Raw genomic sequence first — 18,113 nt, forward strand, 5'->3', positions numbered from 1 at the left:
CGGAACTTATACAGGATTCATTCCCGCCACAATAAAGGGACTGGCGGAAGTGGGGTCAGAAGTTACCGTGGTTACACTCTCCCCCCCTAATCTCATGGACGTCCTCGTACATGGACTAGGCTGGCAGCGAATGACTGGTTGGCTGAGGTGTGAAGGCATCGTCTCCTCTTCTTCATCGTCTTGAAGAGCGAAGGAGAAGACAGAACTTAACCCATGCAGGAAGGTCTGAACGCTCTTTAACAGAGGCTTACCAGGCTTGATGTATTGCAGCCGATCAGGAGGATTCCTGGTGCGGGTTGAATGCCTCAAGGGTGGTTCTGCCTCAGGACTGAGAGGCTCTGATTCAGTAGGTGAGTGTTGTGACAAGTTACTTCTGGATGCTTCCGAATCAGAAGACAGACTTTCTTCATCGTGAGAAGTTTCGACAAGATCAACTGGCTCAAAGCCAGCTTCCACGGTTCCGCTAGCAATAACTTGTTCCTCTTCAGCAGGTACAGGTTCCTCTGAGAGGATAGCATTCTCTTCCTCTGTAGCCAATACTACAGGGACATCGGGCTGGTTGATAAGCGGCACAGGTTGCGGAGTATTGGGTAAGTCGATGGTTGTTGTGAAGGTGACAGGTTCAGCAGAGAAGGGAACAGGTAGGTATGAGATTAGTTCCTCTTCGTCATTGTTATCAGCATCATCAGCACGTACAGGAGACACGGGTAAGACAGGCATTTTCCTCTTCTGCTTAGTAAGCATTTCCTTTTCAGGTGGTAAATACCCACAGGGCAGTAGGAGGTCTCGATGTAAAGTTCTCAGGGGCTTGTCTTGGCCTTCGGGTCGAACTGTATACACAGGAAGAGTGCCGGCTTTCTTCACTACAATGTACACAGATGACTCCCATTTATCTGCAAGCTTGTGTTTGCCTCTTAGCCGCACGTTCCTCACAAGAACTCTGTCTCCAACATTCAGCTGTGATGCAGTGACATTTTTATCAAATCTGTTTTTGTTATGTGTCATCACCTTTTCTGAGTTTTCGATGGCCAGCTTGTAACTTTCTTCTAGGTGGGACTTTAGTTTGTCCACATATTGTGTGTGGGATGTTGATCCTTCTTTGGCAAGGGGTAGTCCAAAGGCCAAGTCCACCGGTAAGCGAGGTTGGCGGCCAAACATAAGCTCATATGGTGAAAAACCTGTAACATCATTTCTTGTGCAATTGTATGCATGCACCAGGGGTTTTACAAAATCTTTCCAATGGGATTTCTGTTGAGCTGTGAGTGTTCCTAGCATATCCAGTAATGTTCGGTTAAACCGTTCAACAGGATTGCCTCTTGGATGGTATGGAGTGGTTCTTATTTTGTGGATCCCAGCCATTTCACAAAGCTCTCGGATGATTCTGGATTCAAAGTCAGGGCCTTGGTCACTGTGCAAACGTTCTGGGATACCATAATGCACAAGAAAGTTGTCCCATAAACATTTGGCAACAGTCCTGGCTTTCTGGTTTGGTGTTGGCACAGCAATGGCATATTTTGTGAAATGGTCAGTTATGACAAGTATGTCTTTGACTCCACGATCTGGTTCCACAGAGAGAAAATCCATGCACACCAGTTTCATGGGATGAGAGGTTTTGATATTGACCAGAGGTGCGGCTCGTTCAGATGGGGATTTGCGTCTCACGCATCTTTCGCACTGTCTTATTTTATTGACCACATCACTTGTCATCTTAGGCCAATAAAACCGGGAACGGACCAAGTCCAGCGTTCTGTCAATTCCCATGTGACCCATTTGATCATGTAGGTGGTTAAGTACAACTGGTCGATATTCCTCAGGTAGCACTAGCTGGTATGCAAAGTCACTTCCCACTTGTCTCTTCCTGACGAGAAGGGTGTTATGGAGCTCCAGTTTATTTACTTCTCGCAGTAATAGAGGTAGATCGGGAAGTTCTTCCCTCAGGAATGGCGGTGGTGACTCGCCTCGTTCAACCTGAGCTATGACATGCCGGATGACAGGGTCAAGGCGTTGTTTGGCTGCAAGGTCAGCTGTTGAGATTTGGGGGAGTACCATGGAGGTGAACTGGATGTCGTCCGTGAAACTGTCAGGCAGACTGTCGACATTGACAGACATGGATAACACCAGAGCAAGATCAGGATCCGTGCTTGAACTGTACATCAGATGACGGTCACAAACTGCTTTGATGGTATGCTGGTCAATAGAGACATAATCTGGTTCATTGAGATGTTGCCATGCAAATCTCCAGATTCGCTCACGTTCTTTCTGTGACAGAGGATCATCAGACAGTTCACCATGAGGTCGGCGAGACAAACCATCAGCATCCGAGTTCTGCTTTCCTGCTCTGTAGATTAATTTGAAGGTGAAAGTGGACAAAGCTGAAAGCCATCTGTAACCGGTAGCGTCAAGTTTTGCTGATGATAAGAGGTATGTTAATGGGTTGCTGTCTGTCACAACTGTAAACTGAGCACCATAAAGGTAGTCGTGGAATTTTTCAGTCACCGCCCACTTCAAAGCAAGAAACTCCAATTTGTGGGCGGGATACTTTGACTCACTCCGGGAAAGACCTCTGCTGGCATATGCTACAGCTCTGTTTTTTCCATCCTGCTCTTGATACAGCACCGCACCAAGACCTGTGGCACTGGCATCAGTGTGGAGTGTGTATGGTTTCTGGGGATCAGCAAATGCCAGAACTGGGGCAGAAGTGAGTTTGTCAATAATGGACTCAAAAGCTTGTTGACACATTTGCGTCCATCGTCCTCCAAATGGCTCTTTGGGGTTGAGGTAATTCTCTGGCTTTACAGTTCGTCTCAGTTTCCTCTGAGAAGGTGGATAACCAGCAGTGAGTTCATGTAACGGCTTGACAATGGCCGAATATCCCTGGACAAAACGTCTGTAGTACCCAGCAAAACCAAGGAAAGATCTTAATTCCTTCAAGTTTTTTGGCACTGGCCAAGAAGTGAGTGTGGAAATCTTGTCCAGATCAGTTTCAACACCAGCCTGGGACACTACATGGCCCAGATACTTCACCGATGTCTGGAAGAACATGCATTTCTCAAGTGAAAGCTTCAAGCCAAAATCTTTGAGTCTGGTGAGAACTTTCATCAGGCGAGCTTCATGTTCCTCAAGAGTTGGTGCAAAGACAATGAGATCGTCAATGAAAACCAAGACTTCTTTTAGATTTAATTCTCCCATGCATTTTTCCATCAGCCGTTGGAAAGTGCTTGGTGCGTTGGTAATCCCTTGTGGCATCCGATTAAATTCCCAAAATCCTACTGGGCAGACAAAGGCAGTCTTTGCCTTATCCTTCTCCTCCATTTCGATTTGGTAGTAACCCGACTTGAGGTCTAGCACCGTGAACCACTTTGATCCTGCAAGTGCGGAGAAGGTGTCTTCCAGTTTAGGCAGAGCATAAGCATCTTTGATTGTTTGCAGATTGAGTTTGCGGTAGTCAATACAAAGACGTATACTGCCGTTCTTTTTGCGTGCAACCACAATTGGAGAGGCAAATGGTGAGTCAGATTCTCTGATAACGCCAGAGTCAAGAAGTTCCTGCAGGTGCTTCCTGACAGCATCAAGATCTTGAGGGTGAATTGGTCGTGGTCTTTGCTTGAAAGGAGTTGGATCGGACAATTTGATTTGGTGTTTAACTTTGTTGGTCCTGCCGAAATCCAGATCGTGTTTGGCAAATACTTCAGGAATAGTGTTGAGTTTTTGAACAATGCGTTCTTTCCAGTCTGGAGTTAAGGGGGAATCTCCAAAGTTGTATGGTGGTTGAGATGGAGGTAACGACTCTATAGACTGGTCTGAATACTGGGTGGGTTGCTCTTTGGAAATGACCTCTTGGAAGGCGCTGATTTCTGCAATAATAGCTCGAGCTGGAATGTGGATTTCATGGTCGGACTCATTACTCACTACAACCGGCAGAGAACATGGCCGACGTTTAGGTAAGTCCACAAGGCAGGTTTTTACTAGGAGTCCACCAGGCAGAGAACTGGAGGTGGGTTGTTCCAGAATAACTGCTTTCTCACCTTGGAATAGCCTTGTGACCAGGCATCCCTCAAGGACAGTGGTTTGGCCGGGAGTAATCGTATGCGGTTGGTCTGACTTTAAGATTACAGGAGCATACTGGTCATTTGAATTCTGGATGTGGCGACACTGGAGGATTTTATAAACTGCAATGTAACCGGAACCAGATGGCAGGAATGACTGCTCAGAGAGGGTATCACAGTGTTTGCTGTACGCAACGTCAAGAGTGTTGGTACCAACAAGTATCATTGGGGGTGATTGCTGGACGTCAGGCACGACAAGCGCAAGTGTATCAACATTAATGGATGAACCAAGAAAATTAGCTGGGAACGTCATGTTAATCTCAATGTATCCCAGGTAAGGTACGGCTTGTCCATTTTCTCCTTCTACTTCCAACAGATCATCCAGTGGTTTGATTGGATGGTCTGAAAGGTAAGTATTATAGAAGGAAAAAGGAATCGTAGTAACCTGAGAGCCAGAATCAAGAAGACAGTTGAAATGGTTGCCTTTGATTTGAATTTGGCCTGTGCTTTTGGTCCCCACAAGCCCTTTTGGCAACAATGGAAATTTGTTGTGGTTTCTGGGACTGTTCGTGCACGCAGCTCCTGTGTGTCCCACCACAGAAACTCCTTCTAGTTTAAAGATGAAGTATTTCTAGCGTCCCACTCTTGCTGTTTTTTTCTTAATTGGCTCTTTTTCTGTTCAACAAGACTGGAGTTTGCTCTGTTGTTGCAGGTGGAAGAAACATGGCCATCTTCTCCACAGTTAAAACAGTACCATGGCTTGGGTCTGGTATTTGACTGAGGTGAAGAATGACTGGATTTGGTTTGTCGTGGCTTAAACTTTGACTCGGTTGGACGTTTTTGGGACAAAAGTTGGGACATTTGCTGTTGGAGGGTTTGGAGTTGTTTTTTCATTTCTTTTAGCTCTTCATTGGCTGTAGAGTGCCCACAAGAACAAGTACTTTGGGATTGGATGTTAGCTTTTTGTTTTGATGAACCGATGTATTTCTTCATAAGTGACTCCTTAGCAATTTGTCTGTCTTCTTCTGTCCGTAACGACAACAACAAGTCAGAGAAAGGTGGTGGGTTGTCCTTTTGCTGTTCTAACTGTAGTTTGGTTAGTATAGTGTTATCCCAACACCCACGACAAAACTGCTTCAGCAGATGCTTATTCATGTCAGCAGCTGCAAGTCCTCCTTGCTTTACAACAGTGCTGAGGGTTAGCTGCAATCTTTGGAGGTAAGCGGATGGTCGTTCACCTGGATTTTGAAGAATATTTAAGTATTGAGCATGCAATTCTTCACCATCTTGAACTGTTCCAAAAGCGGAGTCAAGTACACTTAGTATGACTGAAGGCAATGTGTTGGGACTTAGACCTTTAACCAAATCAGCAGCAGGTGACAACAGGCTCTCTATAATACGCCTGGCGACGTATAGAGCTGACACACTGGGGTCGGCAAGCAATAGATCAATTTGGGAACGCCATGATTCAAAATCTGCTTCACTACTTGGCTTAGGAATCCTTCCTGAAAAAGCACGGAGACGTAGTGAAGTTGTGGTGCTTATGTCTGGGTTTCGGACCACATGCTCAACAACAACCCTTTGTATTTGTGGTGGGTTGAGATCAGGGGCTGTGAGTGATACTCTTGGAGTTGGTCCAGTCTGGCTTTGACGAGGTCGTGCCCCCTGCTGGTCAGTGGAAACCTGTCTGGCAGGAGGTGAAGACAATTGCTGCCGCTCCAGTTCCCTTTCTTCTTCCTCTACACCAATGTCCTCATCTACTCCATTTTCCTCATCGTATTCAACTTTTCCATCATCACCTGCTCCTGCTTCATGCAAATGTTGACCAATCTGCCTCATTACTGTCTTCAAGACATCTTCAAACCGGTGCCCGCTGCGATCAGCAATATGCTTGAGCTCTTTGAGGTAATTGGGAGGGGGACTGCTGCTGTCCTCCGTGGCGGCGTACTCACAGGCCAAAGCTGTGACGCGGAAAACAAGGTCGGCAACACTTTTAGAACAGTGGGTGTATGGCAGAAACGGCTCTAGAGTTGTAAAAGCAGTGGTATCTACAAACTCAGCGATCAGGTTTTTGAAGAAAGTACTTGCGGGATCATTTACGTAAAAATGACGGCTAAGATTCCCATAAGTACGCAAGTAGTCAAGAATTTCATTATCAGATTTTGTGTTAGACACACCGGAGATCATCACAGACTGTGATATATTTATGCCAGAAAGTGCAACTGAATCCATTTTTGATTTTATGTTCAGCAAAAGCGATGTAAATAAGTAAAGGAAACTGTACGTAAGACCCCAAAATATTCACACACAAAGGCTCCTGGCTGGTTCGCCACTTGTAACGCGGTTAAAGGACCAGGGCGCCTGACTGCAGCCTCATAGACAATGAGCTATCAGATTAAGATTCGACTATGGAGCCTGAGGGTGTGAATAAAACACAGGAAACGAAAGTAGAGCTCAAATATATATATATTATGTTTGTTATGAGAAGTGTATAGACGGATGTACAAAAGAAATAAAAACATATGCATATATATCACAAACAAAAATAATGTTGACAATACAAAACAGCTTAGTAGGTTCCAAAAGGAGGTGGGATGAGGTGTAGTCCAGTATGTGATTTAGTTTAGTTCCATGGACCTGTGATAGGTCATTGTCAACAATTTGTGATTCAGTCCATAGGTTCACAATTCCTACCGCAACGTAGCGGTGGTCGGGTGGCTCGCCATCTCGCGCTGATCAGGGCAGATCGTGGGAGAACAAAAAAAACCTGACCGTTGAGTCGAGTGTGAGGTAGTGTAAAGATGAATGAATCGGCCGGGTTATTGCACGCTGTCAACTGGCCTGTAGTGCAAAATTTGTCGATATCTGACAAGTACACCAACCACAGGGACAACAGCAGCCAGAGGAGCAGGGACATGCAGCTGATTGACCCGGAACTTATACAGGATTCATTCCCGCCACAATAAAGGGACTGGCGGAAGTGGGGTCAGAAGTTACCGTGGTTACACTATCCATCCGATCCTCTATGATGCCTCACGATGTCTCTTCGTCCTCCTTTCGGCATTTTCCACCCTCCTCCATCAGCTGGATCTTCGTTGGGCGTTTTCGCCACGGAGAAGGAGAAGAGGAGGTATTCAGGTAAAGCTCAGGCTTTACTGGCGGTGGGGTTCGGCTGGTAAGCGACGCCGAGCGTGCCTTGTCTCCTGAGCTCAGAGAAGCTCCATGGAGGGGGACTTGTTTTCCACGTCCCTGTTTGGATACGCTGGGCCCGGCTCTTTGAGACCGGCCTGCCTGAGGAGGGTTTATCCAGACTCTTCTGCCGGCTGGCTTTTTCACACAGCTGTGTGAAAACCCGGAGGAATCCTCCCGAGGGATAAAGTTTTATTTAATCTAATAACTTTAATCTCAGTCAAAACGATTTACTCACCAACAAATAAAACACAACTAAAGCACTGAAAAAGGCCAAACAATAACATGTTTAAGTTATTTGACACACAGCTACATTCTCGCCTGAAAATGTGTTAAAAGTTTATTTTGCGACCCAGAAAGAGAAACAAGAGTAATATTAAAACTAAGTAGCTGCAGTACTAGTAGCCATTGTTGGAAACTGGAATTGGCTGGGCCAGTCTGGGATATGGTTTTCAGTTTTGTTGTCCGGGTGGAAAATCAGGAGAAATTGGGGAGAATGGTCGCCCCGGGAGATTTTCGGGAGGGGCACTGAAATTCGGGATTCCCCGGAAAAATCGGGAGTGTTGGCATGTATGTCCTAGCATAGCCTATAACGTTATTGTGACGGACACATTATATGAGTGAACTTGAGTTTAAGTGACTTACAGGTTTCTTTGAAAAACACTTTCTTATATCCAGGTTCTTCCTTTTTGCTGCCGTCCTCCTCTCCTCCTCGCAGCGCAGGCTTGCCGCTGCTAAAACTAAACAGTTCCCTGAAAGGCTCAGCCAATCACATTGGCCATATTTGTCACATGACGTAGGACTCCAGCAGAGAACGTAATTTAACTCTTTCTGCTCCGCTGGGTGAATGAGACGCTGACAGATCGTTTTTTTTCTTGTTGTTCTTTACTCGAAGAGATCAAATTATTGGTGGGGACAATTCAATAATCGCTGGATATTGGTGGGGACACGTCCCTTCCGTCCATGCCAAATCTACGCCCTTGCCCTATTTTATCTCGCCCTGAACTGGAGATAGCTACACATGCATTTATTTCCTCACGCTTGGACTATAGTAACTCTTTATGTGTCTAAGCAAAGGTTCTCTGGATCGTCTGCAGGTTTTCCAAAACGCTGCAGCTACGCTGTTGACAAAATCCTCCAAGTATTCTCATGTGACACCATTGCTATCTCAGCACTTTGTGATTCTGTCTAGAAAGGTGCTATATAAAAAATGTAAATAAAATGTTATTATTATTTTATGGTGGGATCATCTGACCTCCTCCATAGATCTTTGTTTACAGAGCATTCCTGCCGTACCAGGTTGTGATGCAGCCAGACAGAATACTCTTAATGGTGCATTGATAGAAGCTGGTAAGTATTGTGGGGTCCAGAGTACAAACCTCCAAACCTCTTCAGCCGGCGCAGAAGGAAGTGCTCGCTGCTTTTATGATGACGTCCATGTGATGTGAGCAGTTCAGATCCATATGAGCTTTGTCATCCTCTAAAGAGTGACCTTTGAACTTTAGTTGCAGATGAACAGCCGAGTCTTGTCCCGAGGTGGCTCTTGTATCTTGTGCCATGTATTTATGAGGTGGTTATTTGGTGTCTCCAGTGTAGAGGTCTGAGCACTCTTTGGTACACTGCACAGCTACACCACGTTGTGAAGTTTGTGTCTGAGTGTGTGGCTGGGTCTGAAGTACACTGGGATGTTGTGCTTGGAGTAGACTCTCCTGAGTTTGAGACGGCGTACTCTTTCCATTTCTGGGTTACCATGGCGATGAGTTCTGTCTGATGTGATATGGTGTGGGAGTGGCTTCTACAAGCATTTCATTGATGACGTCCACTGCCCACGTGACAGGGTTCCTGGGTCGTTGACTCAGAGTTTTCAGTTTGTCTCATGTCCGGTTTATTCTCTGTTTTCACTCCCTGTTCTTTGTGCCAGCCTTTCCCTGTGTGTTAGTTCAATTATCTTCAGCTGTTCACTCACCAGTCTCCACCTACCTGCGAGTCCTACACACACCCCTGACAGAATGACAAGACCTGTGCCACGAAGACATGTTTGTGACCCAGCGGACTCTGACCTTTTCAAGTAGCAGGAGGCAGTGCTTTCCCTTTGGGTGGAGAAGTTCCAGAGGAAACTGTTATTAATAATTGTTAATTATTTTACCTCCTCACTACGTACGACTCTGGATACTGTAGTTCCTGTGAAAACTAAGGTCTCTAATCAGAAGTACCTGACTCCGTGGTATAATTCTCAAACACGTAGCCTAAAGCAGATGACTCGTAAGCTGGAGAGGAAATGGCGTGTCACAAATTTAGAGGATCATCATTTAGCCTGGAGAAATAGTTTGCTGCTTTATAAGAAAGCCCTCCGCAAAGCCAGAACATCTTACTATTCATCACTGATTGAAGAAAATAAGAACAACCCCAGGTTTCTCTTCAGCTCTGTAGCCAGGCTGACAAACAGTCAGAGCTCTGTTGAGCCAACCATCCCTTTAACGTTAACCAGTAATGACTTCATGAACTTCTTCACAAATAAAATTTTAATCATTAGAGAAAAAATGACCAATAATCATCCCACAGATGTAATATTATCTACAGCTACTCTTAGTACCATTGATGTTAAATTAGACTCCTTTTCTCTAATTGATCTTTCTGAGTTAACTTCAATAATTACTTCCTCCAAACCATCAACGTGTCTTTTAGACCCCATTCCTACAAAACTGCTCAAAGAAGTCCTGCCATTAATTAATGCTTCGATCTTAAATATGATCAACCTATCTCTAATAATCGGCTATGTACCACAGGCCTTCAAGCTGGCTGTAGTTAAACCTTTACTCAAAAAGCATCTCTAGACCCAGCAGTCTTAGCTAATTATAGGCCAATCTCCAACCTTCCTTTATATCAAAAATCCTTGAAAGAGTAGTTGTCAAACAGCTAACAGATCATCTGCAGAGGCTTATTTGAAGAGTTTCAGTCAGGTTTCAGAGCTCATCACAGCACAGAAACAGCTTTAGTGAAGGTTACAAATGATCTTCTTATGGCCTCTGACAGTGGACTCATCTCTGTGCTTGTCCTGCTAGACCTCAGTGCAGCATTCAATACTGTTGACCATAATATCCTATTAGAGCGATTAGAACATGCTGTAGGTATTACAGGGACTGCGCTGCAGTGGTTTGTATCATATCTATCTAATAGACTCCAGTTTGTTCATGTAAATGGAGAGTCCTCTTCACACACTGAGGTTAATTATGGAGTTCCACAGGGTTCAGTGCTAGGACCAATTCTGTTTACATTATACATGCTTCCCTTAGGCAGCATCATTAGAAGACATAGCATACATTTTCACTGCTATGCAGATGACACCCAGCTCTATCTGTCCATGAAGCCAGATAACACACACCAATGAGTTAAACTGCAGGAATGTCTTAAAGACATAAAGACCTGGATGGCCGCTAACTTTCTGCTTCTTAATTCAGATCAAACTGAGGTTATTGTACTCGGCCCTGAAAACCTTAGAAATATGGTATCTAAGCAGACTCTTACTCTGGATGGCATTACCTCACCCTCCAGTAACACTGTGAGGAACCTTGGAGTCATGTTTGACCAGGACATGTCCTTCAACGCACATATTAAACAAATATGTAAGACTGCTTTCTTCCATTTGTGCAACATCTCTAAAGTTAGAAATATCCTGTCTCAGAGTGACGCTGAAAAACTAGTTCATGCATTTATTACTTCCAGGCTGGACGACTGTAATTCATTATTATCAGGAAGTCCTAAAAACTCCCTGAAAAGCCTTCAGCTAATCCAAAATGCTGCCGCAAAAGTCCAGACAGGGACTAGAAAGAGAGAGCAGATTTCTCCTGTTTTGGCTTCCTGTTAAATCCAGAATTCAAAATCCTGCTCCTCACATACAAGGTCTTAAATAATCAGGCCCCATCTTATCTTAATGACCTTGTAGTACCATATCACCCTATTAGAGCACTTCGCTCTCGCTCTGCAGGCCTACTTGTTGTTCCTAGAGTATTTAAAAGTAGAATGGGAGGCAGAGCCTTCAGTTTTCAGGCCCCTCTTCTGTGGAACCAGCTTCCAGTTTGGATTCAGGAGACAGACACTATCTCTACTTTCAAGATTAGGCTTCAAACCTTCCTTTTTGCTAAAGCATATAGTTAGGGCTGGACCAGGTGACCCTGAATCCTCCCTTAGTTATGCTGCAATAGACGTAGGCTGCTGGGGGATTTTTCCTTTCCAGTCACCTTTCTCACTCACTATGTATTAACAGACCTCTCTGCACTGAATCATATCTGTTATTAATCTCTGTCTCTCTTCCACAGCATGTCTTTATCCTGTTTTCCTTCTCTCACCCCAATCGGTTGCAGCAGATGGCCCCGCCCCTCCCTGAGCCTGGTTCTGCTGGAGGTTTCTTCCTGTTAAAAGGGAGTTTTTCCTTCCCACTGTCGCCGAAGTGCTTGCTCATAGGGGGTCATATGATTGTTGGGTTTTTCTCTGTACCTATGAAGCACCTTGAGGCGACTTTTGTTGTGATTTGGTGCTATATAAATAAAATTGAATTGAATTGAAAGACAGCACATCTTCGAGGGGTTTCGCCTGGCTCTGGGCAGCCCTCGGAGACCAGGATCTAACCTGACGTCCCTTGAGATTCAGCTGAGGCTCTCCAGGCATTGCCCTCGCGCTCTGGAGGATGGATTGGAAGAGCTAGCATGTTGACCTGCCTGTTCACCACCTCATCCACATCCTCATCCAGGTTTTCAGGCCCTAGCTCACTCCCTTAGTAAATTAGCAGATCTGTTTCCATCTCATGTTCCCGGTTTATTGTCTCAGGCTGCAGCACTGTCCCCATCCTCAGTTCAGTCACCTGTAGCTCAGTCTCCTGTCCTCCAGTCTGCAGTCCAGTCTCCTGCTGTTCAGCTTCCAAGTCAGTCTCCCAGTCCGTTTTTAGCTCTGTTCCCCAATCTGCAGTCACAGCACCCAGAGCCAGCTGTGAGCTCTCTCTCTCTCCTCAGCCAGAGGTTTCCACACCGCCTGATCAAGCGATTGCCACCGCCTTGTCCACATTGGGTTTGGCATCGGTGGCCACCTTCCAGGCCGCTGACTGACCTTCCTCGCCATTACCGGCCACCAGGCCGCCGTCTTCTTCGCGGCCAGCCTCCACACCTGCGGAGTGGCCACCGCTGTCTTCCTCGCAGCCAGCCTCTGGACTTGCTGAGTGGCCACCGCCGCCTTCCGCCAGATCGACTCCAGCGTCACTGCTGGCCACGTGGCCGCCCACAAGATCGACTCCAATGCCACCCCTGGCCACATGGCCACCCACCAGGACTGATTCATTCTGGACTCTGTGTTCAGCTGTTCACTCACCAGTCTCCAATCAGTCACTATTCAGCCGGTGTATTTAAGCCCTCAGTTTCAATCTGGTCATTGTCTTGTCATTGATGTTGTCGTTCCTGTGTGTGCCCTATGCTCAGTCAGCCATTCAGCCAGTCTTTCAGTCGTCCAGGCAGTCAGCCATCTCATGGTCTGTTCATTTCTCCATTGTCTACAATAAATCACCAATCTTCACCTACCTGCTATTCCTGCGTTTGGGTCCTCTCTTCCTCTCATCCACACACACCCCTGACACCACGGACTACACCTGTCATCGCTCACCTTCTACAGGAATGAAAAACTCTAACCCACCACATTATGCTCTCACACCGGTTCTCCAACAGAACGAACTCATCACCAACACCATCGCCATGTTGGTTAAAACTGGCTTCGTAATGATCCACCATTTTATAGCACAACTTGATTATTGATTATTTATCGACTTTTTTTTTCACCTTTCAGGTTTAAGATCTTCTCCAACCAGTCAGCTCTCGAGTCTCTGGCGGTAAGTTTGTTTTCATCTTACAGTAATTGGTTCAATGAGACAGCAAGGAGACTGTTAAGGGTTCAAATATTGAGGAGGGATATAGGAGGAAATCCAAAATAACAACACTGGTCCGGCCGGGTTAAGTCAAACGATGATTTTAATGAACACACGCGTGGAGAGATGAACACTGTACGCAGCATCGATCTCTCTCGAACAATACACAATCAGTTGTTTTATATCATCAGGGAAATTTATAACGCCCCCTCATGCGTCATCACATGCATAAGTTTCAAAACCACAATGACTTTTAACACAGTTTGAAAAAACAACATCGCCTCTTCTCCATGCCAGGTGTCTTCCTGTCGCTGCCGGACGCTCGCTTTTGGTCTGGAACATCAGGCACACATTCTGCAAGAAACTGTCACTCATGCAGGCACAATTTTGCAGTCACAAGCAAGGTTATTATCGTTAACGAAAACTAACGAAATAACGAAAACTAGAAGTGAAAAACATTTTCGTTAACGGAAATAAAAATAAAAACAAAAAAAGGAAAACTAACTAAAACTGTAATGAGTGTTCACAAAACTAACTAAAATTAACTGAATTTATAGCAAAAATGTGTTTAGTTTCATTGATGTGTGCGTGTCCTACAATAGTTGAGGGTGAAAATGAAGTTTAGTTTCCAGATTTTTTTCTTGCTGTGTCTCATTATGCCAGCAGGTGGCAGCACATTAGTCGAGTCGTCTGTGTTGCTGCTCCGTCCACGCCAGAATCATGTCAGGAAAAGTCGGGAGAAAGCGCCAGAGTCCAATTTGGGATTACTTTGAATATGACTGTGTTTTGGATAAAGCAAGTGTCTTGTAGTGGAAAGAGACAAATTATGAGGGACATTTCTAAAGGGAAAAAAATCCCACAAACCTTAAAGTGCACTTGAAAAGCTCACACAAGAAGGCTAACCTAGCTTACCTTGAGAAGGGAGCACACTCAACCCTCATCCCAGAAACAGAAGCTAACCCAGGCAAGGCAGCGTGATGCATCCCGAGACAACAGGACGAGGATATCTACATAACTGTGTGAGTCAATTGCCTTCAAAAAGTTTATCAATTCACTTGAACCAAAATTATGAACACCCGGTGCTGCAAGAGTTAATAGTCTCATTGGGGCCAAGATATACATTTAGTTGCCTGGTATCAGTGGTTGTTCATCTGCCTTTATTTATTTAAAGAACCCATAGGTGGGAATGTGAGTTGTCTGTCTCTGCGTGTTAGCTCTGCGACAGACAGGCGACCTGTCCAGGGTGCAGGTAGCTGGAATAGCAACATACCCAAGGATGAGCAGAAGAGCATGACTGACATGATGAAACTGGGATTTTGTTACACTTAATTATTGCAAACACAACTAAAACTATAACTGAAACTAATCAAAACTAAACTGAAACTAAGGATTTTCAAAAAAATAAAAACTAAACTAAACTAGCAAACAATTGGTAAAAACTAATTAAAACTGAGATAAAATTGAAAATCTGAAATCAAAACTGAATTAAAATAAAAACTAATGAAAATTGCAAAACTATTAAAACCCTGGTCACAAGCAAAATATAATTAAACTTTCACCTATGTCTGTGAAGGTTCTCAGTCATCCAGGTCATCGTAGTCAAAGGAGCTTGCAAAGAAAAGCGTCTGGACTTCTTTAAGTTGCTTGAAGACGTTTCACTTCTCATCCGAGAAGCTTCTTCAGTTCTAAGGTCAAATGGTGGAGAACTTTCACCTATAAATGAGTCCATCTACTGTGTGTGTGTGGGTGTGTGTGTGTTTGTGTCAACCTGAAATGCACTCAGTTTCACCTCACCAGCTAAACCTTGTAACCTTTCCACCAGACAGAAGGCCAGCACGTACACAACTGAAACTATATGTGTAATATATCGAATAAATGTTTTAATCAAATGATACTACTTAAAACTTAATAAAAGAATATAAAAGAATAAAAGATAACAATGAATAACCTGGTTATTCAAATAGCCCCATCCAAACTGCTCTTCAAAGTAACTTACACTTAGACTCTGCTTTAGTTTCACTTTCACAAGCACGCTCTGCAAAAGCCTGCGCTTCCTGTCTACTTTGGCACAGAGTGTACTCAGAGTTAGGCCTTTCTTTTATAATGCAATATAATCTGCATATAAACATTTAAGATTATGAAAAGCATTCAAAAGCATTTAAGATTATAGATTTAACTCAACAGTTTAAAGGGGTTATAACTGCTCCTGTAATAAAGGCTGATTGGGTGCCAATATATTTAAACATCTGAATGCAATATCAATGCTGTAGATTATGTTATTAATGCAATGATAATGATGATGACCATGAACAATAGCAGTAAAAATATTTCTCTGATCTCCACAAGACACAAAACTACAGAACAAACACTTTCTCCCTGATTTTTACACGTTCTGACCAAAACATGAAGCGTATACACCCTAAAACCTCTCTGTGTGTCTGCAGTTGATTCCTCTGCAGGCTCCTCTAAAGACGATGCTGCAGATGTCTGTAGTTCCACTGATCAACAGTAAGAACCTAATTCATCAATCAAAAAACTCACAGACCCTGAACACACCGTGACAGTGTCGCTCTGTTTGTGTGTGCTCTCTTAGACTGGACAAAGAGAGGCGTTCGGATCCCGCTGGCTGATGGGGTGGATTTCATTGAGGAGGTGGTTGAATATCATAACGTGAGTGTGATTTTACCCCTCGACTATTTGAGGAGTTTTAGACTTTTTTCATATTTATGAAAATAAAACATAAAATTGATTTTGATTAGTTGTAACACATTGAGTGGATTACAAAAAAAATTGAATAAATTTTCAAATATTTTGAATGCAAACCTGTTGTGTAAATAGATGCACATCGAAAGTGCTTTTATGGAAAATTTGTCCTCAAAAATGCACTGACAAACACAGAGTACACGTGAAGTGATGATGATCCTGATGTTGCTAAGAAACAAAAGGAAGAAACAGAGAATCTGGGTCATCCGATTCCTCGGAATAGGCAACAGAATGTCCTGGATTGATCCAGGAGTTTTCGGTCATATTTCAGGATGTCAGTCGGGCAGTTTGAGCTCTTGTTCTCGAGTTGGGACCACAACCGAGGTGGCAGATAAATCATTTCAGTGAGCCGACTGACCCCGAAGAGCATCTAGCTGTGTGTGTCTGAGGTTAAATAGAATTATTTTACTGTTCCCATGTCAATGGATATTCAGTACTGGTGAACATTTTGACCCATGAGTGCACTTGTTGTATGCATGCATGTAAAGTGAACTAGCAAACATCATCATAGCTACATGCGTCTGTCTTCTTGTTTGATGGCAGATGCTCCCTTCACCCTGGCCAAAAAGGCTAAAATGACCAAAGAAAAAGTGGAAAACAGCTAAACATGAGAGGTTTTTAGACAAAGTTTGTGTTTTTTCCATTGTTTAAGCACTGCTTCCAGCCAAGAGTGATACCATATATGCCCCATAGCTGCAGAAAAGGCTAACATTGTTATCTTTTTACAAAAAACCAGCTGAACATGAGAGGTTTTTGGACCAATTTTGTGTTCTCCATTCTTTAAGCACCGGTTTGAGCACCGTTTGAGCACCGGCACCGTTTCAAAAGTACCGATTTGGCACCGGTATCGGATAAAACCTAAACGATACCCATCCCTAAATACCACCATCAAAAAAAACAATTTACAAAAAAATTACAATTGTGACCATACACTTGTGGGCGTCACACATTTTTTTTATAATAAAGTCTTGTATTATCATTTTATTTGTTTTAGGCTTTCTTTTTTTTAAAGTCAGATTTATGCAGAAATAAACTCAGTGCTGCCCCCTGGCTGACAGGAGCTGTTCCATCTCTGCAGGGTTTCATCGTGATCGGAGCAAATCTTCACTTCAGCAAAGGGCTGAGAGAAATGGTGGTAGGAAGCTCAGAGATGGAGCAACAGACTGCCAACTCCACCGCCACCACCAGCACTGCCTAAATGTTCATACGCAGGGTTTACATAGATCTACAATTAATGTGAATATATACAACACATCATTAAAAGGATGAGTATATGATGAACAGATCAGAAAAGAACTGACAGCAGCACAGTGAGCCTTACACCTTGCAATGAGTCCAAACTAACAAGGTTACAGTTACAGACACTATTACTCCTTCGCACAGTTTAATGTATTATTCGTAGATTATCTTCAAGATTACAGGTAATTATAGTTCAGACAGTGTTGTTCACCATAGGTCACATGCACGCTGACGCTGTGAAGGTCATACAATATAAATACGAAGGACTGAATTAAACATGAAGGGAAACACTTGTATCCATGACAACACTGTGTCAGAACAACTCGAAAGTTGCCCCTCCTCTGAGGGTGTTGTTCCAGTGGGCAGAAAAGTGATCACGTGGTAACTGTCAAGGTTTATATCTTTAACCTTTTGTTAGTTTATTCTAAAGAACTGACGTTCTGCCCGAGAACATCAATTTATATTTCATGTTCTCTCTAAAACCTCTCACTTCATGTTGATTCATGTTGTTTCTATTTACACCTGAATGTCAGGTAGCTGGAAGCCTCCTCATTGGCTCAGTTTACACATGAAACACGATTCATCACTGTCAAGCCGATTGGGGAGAAAATGCTTCGCTGTCTGATGTACTTAGATGTCTTTGACCTGATGAATCTTTCGCTTTTTGTCTCATTAGGAAGTGTAAACAGGTTAAAACTACATGATAATACTGGAAACCACTCAGGAGATTTTATCTTTCATCTGTGCTGTTGCTGGCAAACCTGTCTCACCTGTACTTACCTGAACATTAAAGATTATGGACCTGTTCAAAATAAACTGAAAGCTAAACCTGACACCTGTCAGCAGTTTATTTTTGATTATTTTAGGGTCTACCTTACAATATAAAGTGCCTCTAGGTGACTTGTTTTGATTTGGAGCAGTATAAATAAAATTGAATTGAACTGAATTAAAACTTCCGCTCATAAAAAACA

At 43.7% G+C, this 18,113-nt stretch overlaps 1 protein-coding gene across 5 annotated transcripts in view; it reads left to right on the forward strand.

The window, feature by feature from the left end:
* pltp (phospholipid transfer protein) overlaps positions 1 to 17,975 on the forward strand; it is a 46,794-nt gene extending 28,819 nt beyond the window's left edge. For 3 of the 5 annotated variants that reach the window (XM_085275396.1, XM_085275398.1, XM_085275397.1), the window contains exons 12-14: positions 13,062 to 13,104; positions 13,438 to 13,544; positions 13,807 to 15,573. In XM_085275396.1, coding sequence (XP_085131522.1) covers positions 13,062 to 13,104; positions 13,438 to 13,544; positions 13,807 to 14,020 — 364 coding nt within the window. In that variant the 3' untranslated portion in view covers positions 14,021 to 15,573. The other 2 variants (XM_085275399.1, XM_085275400.1) reach the window with 1 other exon arrangement.
* Positions 17,976 to 18,113: the final 138 nt, after the last annotated feature.

The sequence above is a fragment of the Mchenga conophoros genome, linkage group LG5 (genome assembly GCF_057382185.1).
Source record: "Mchenga conophoros isolate Kocher_MC1m ecotype Shallow Benthic linkage group LG5, M_conophoros_male_GT1.1, whole genome shotgun sequence".
Classification (NCBI taxonomy): domain Eukaryota; kingdom Metazoa; phylum Chordata; class Actinopteri; order Cichliformes; family Cichlidae; genus Mchenga; species Mchenga conophoros.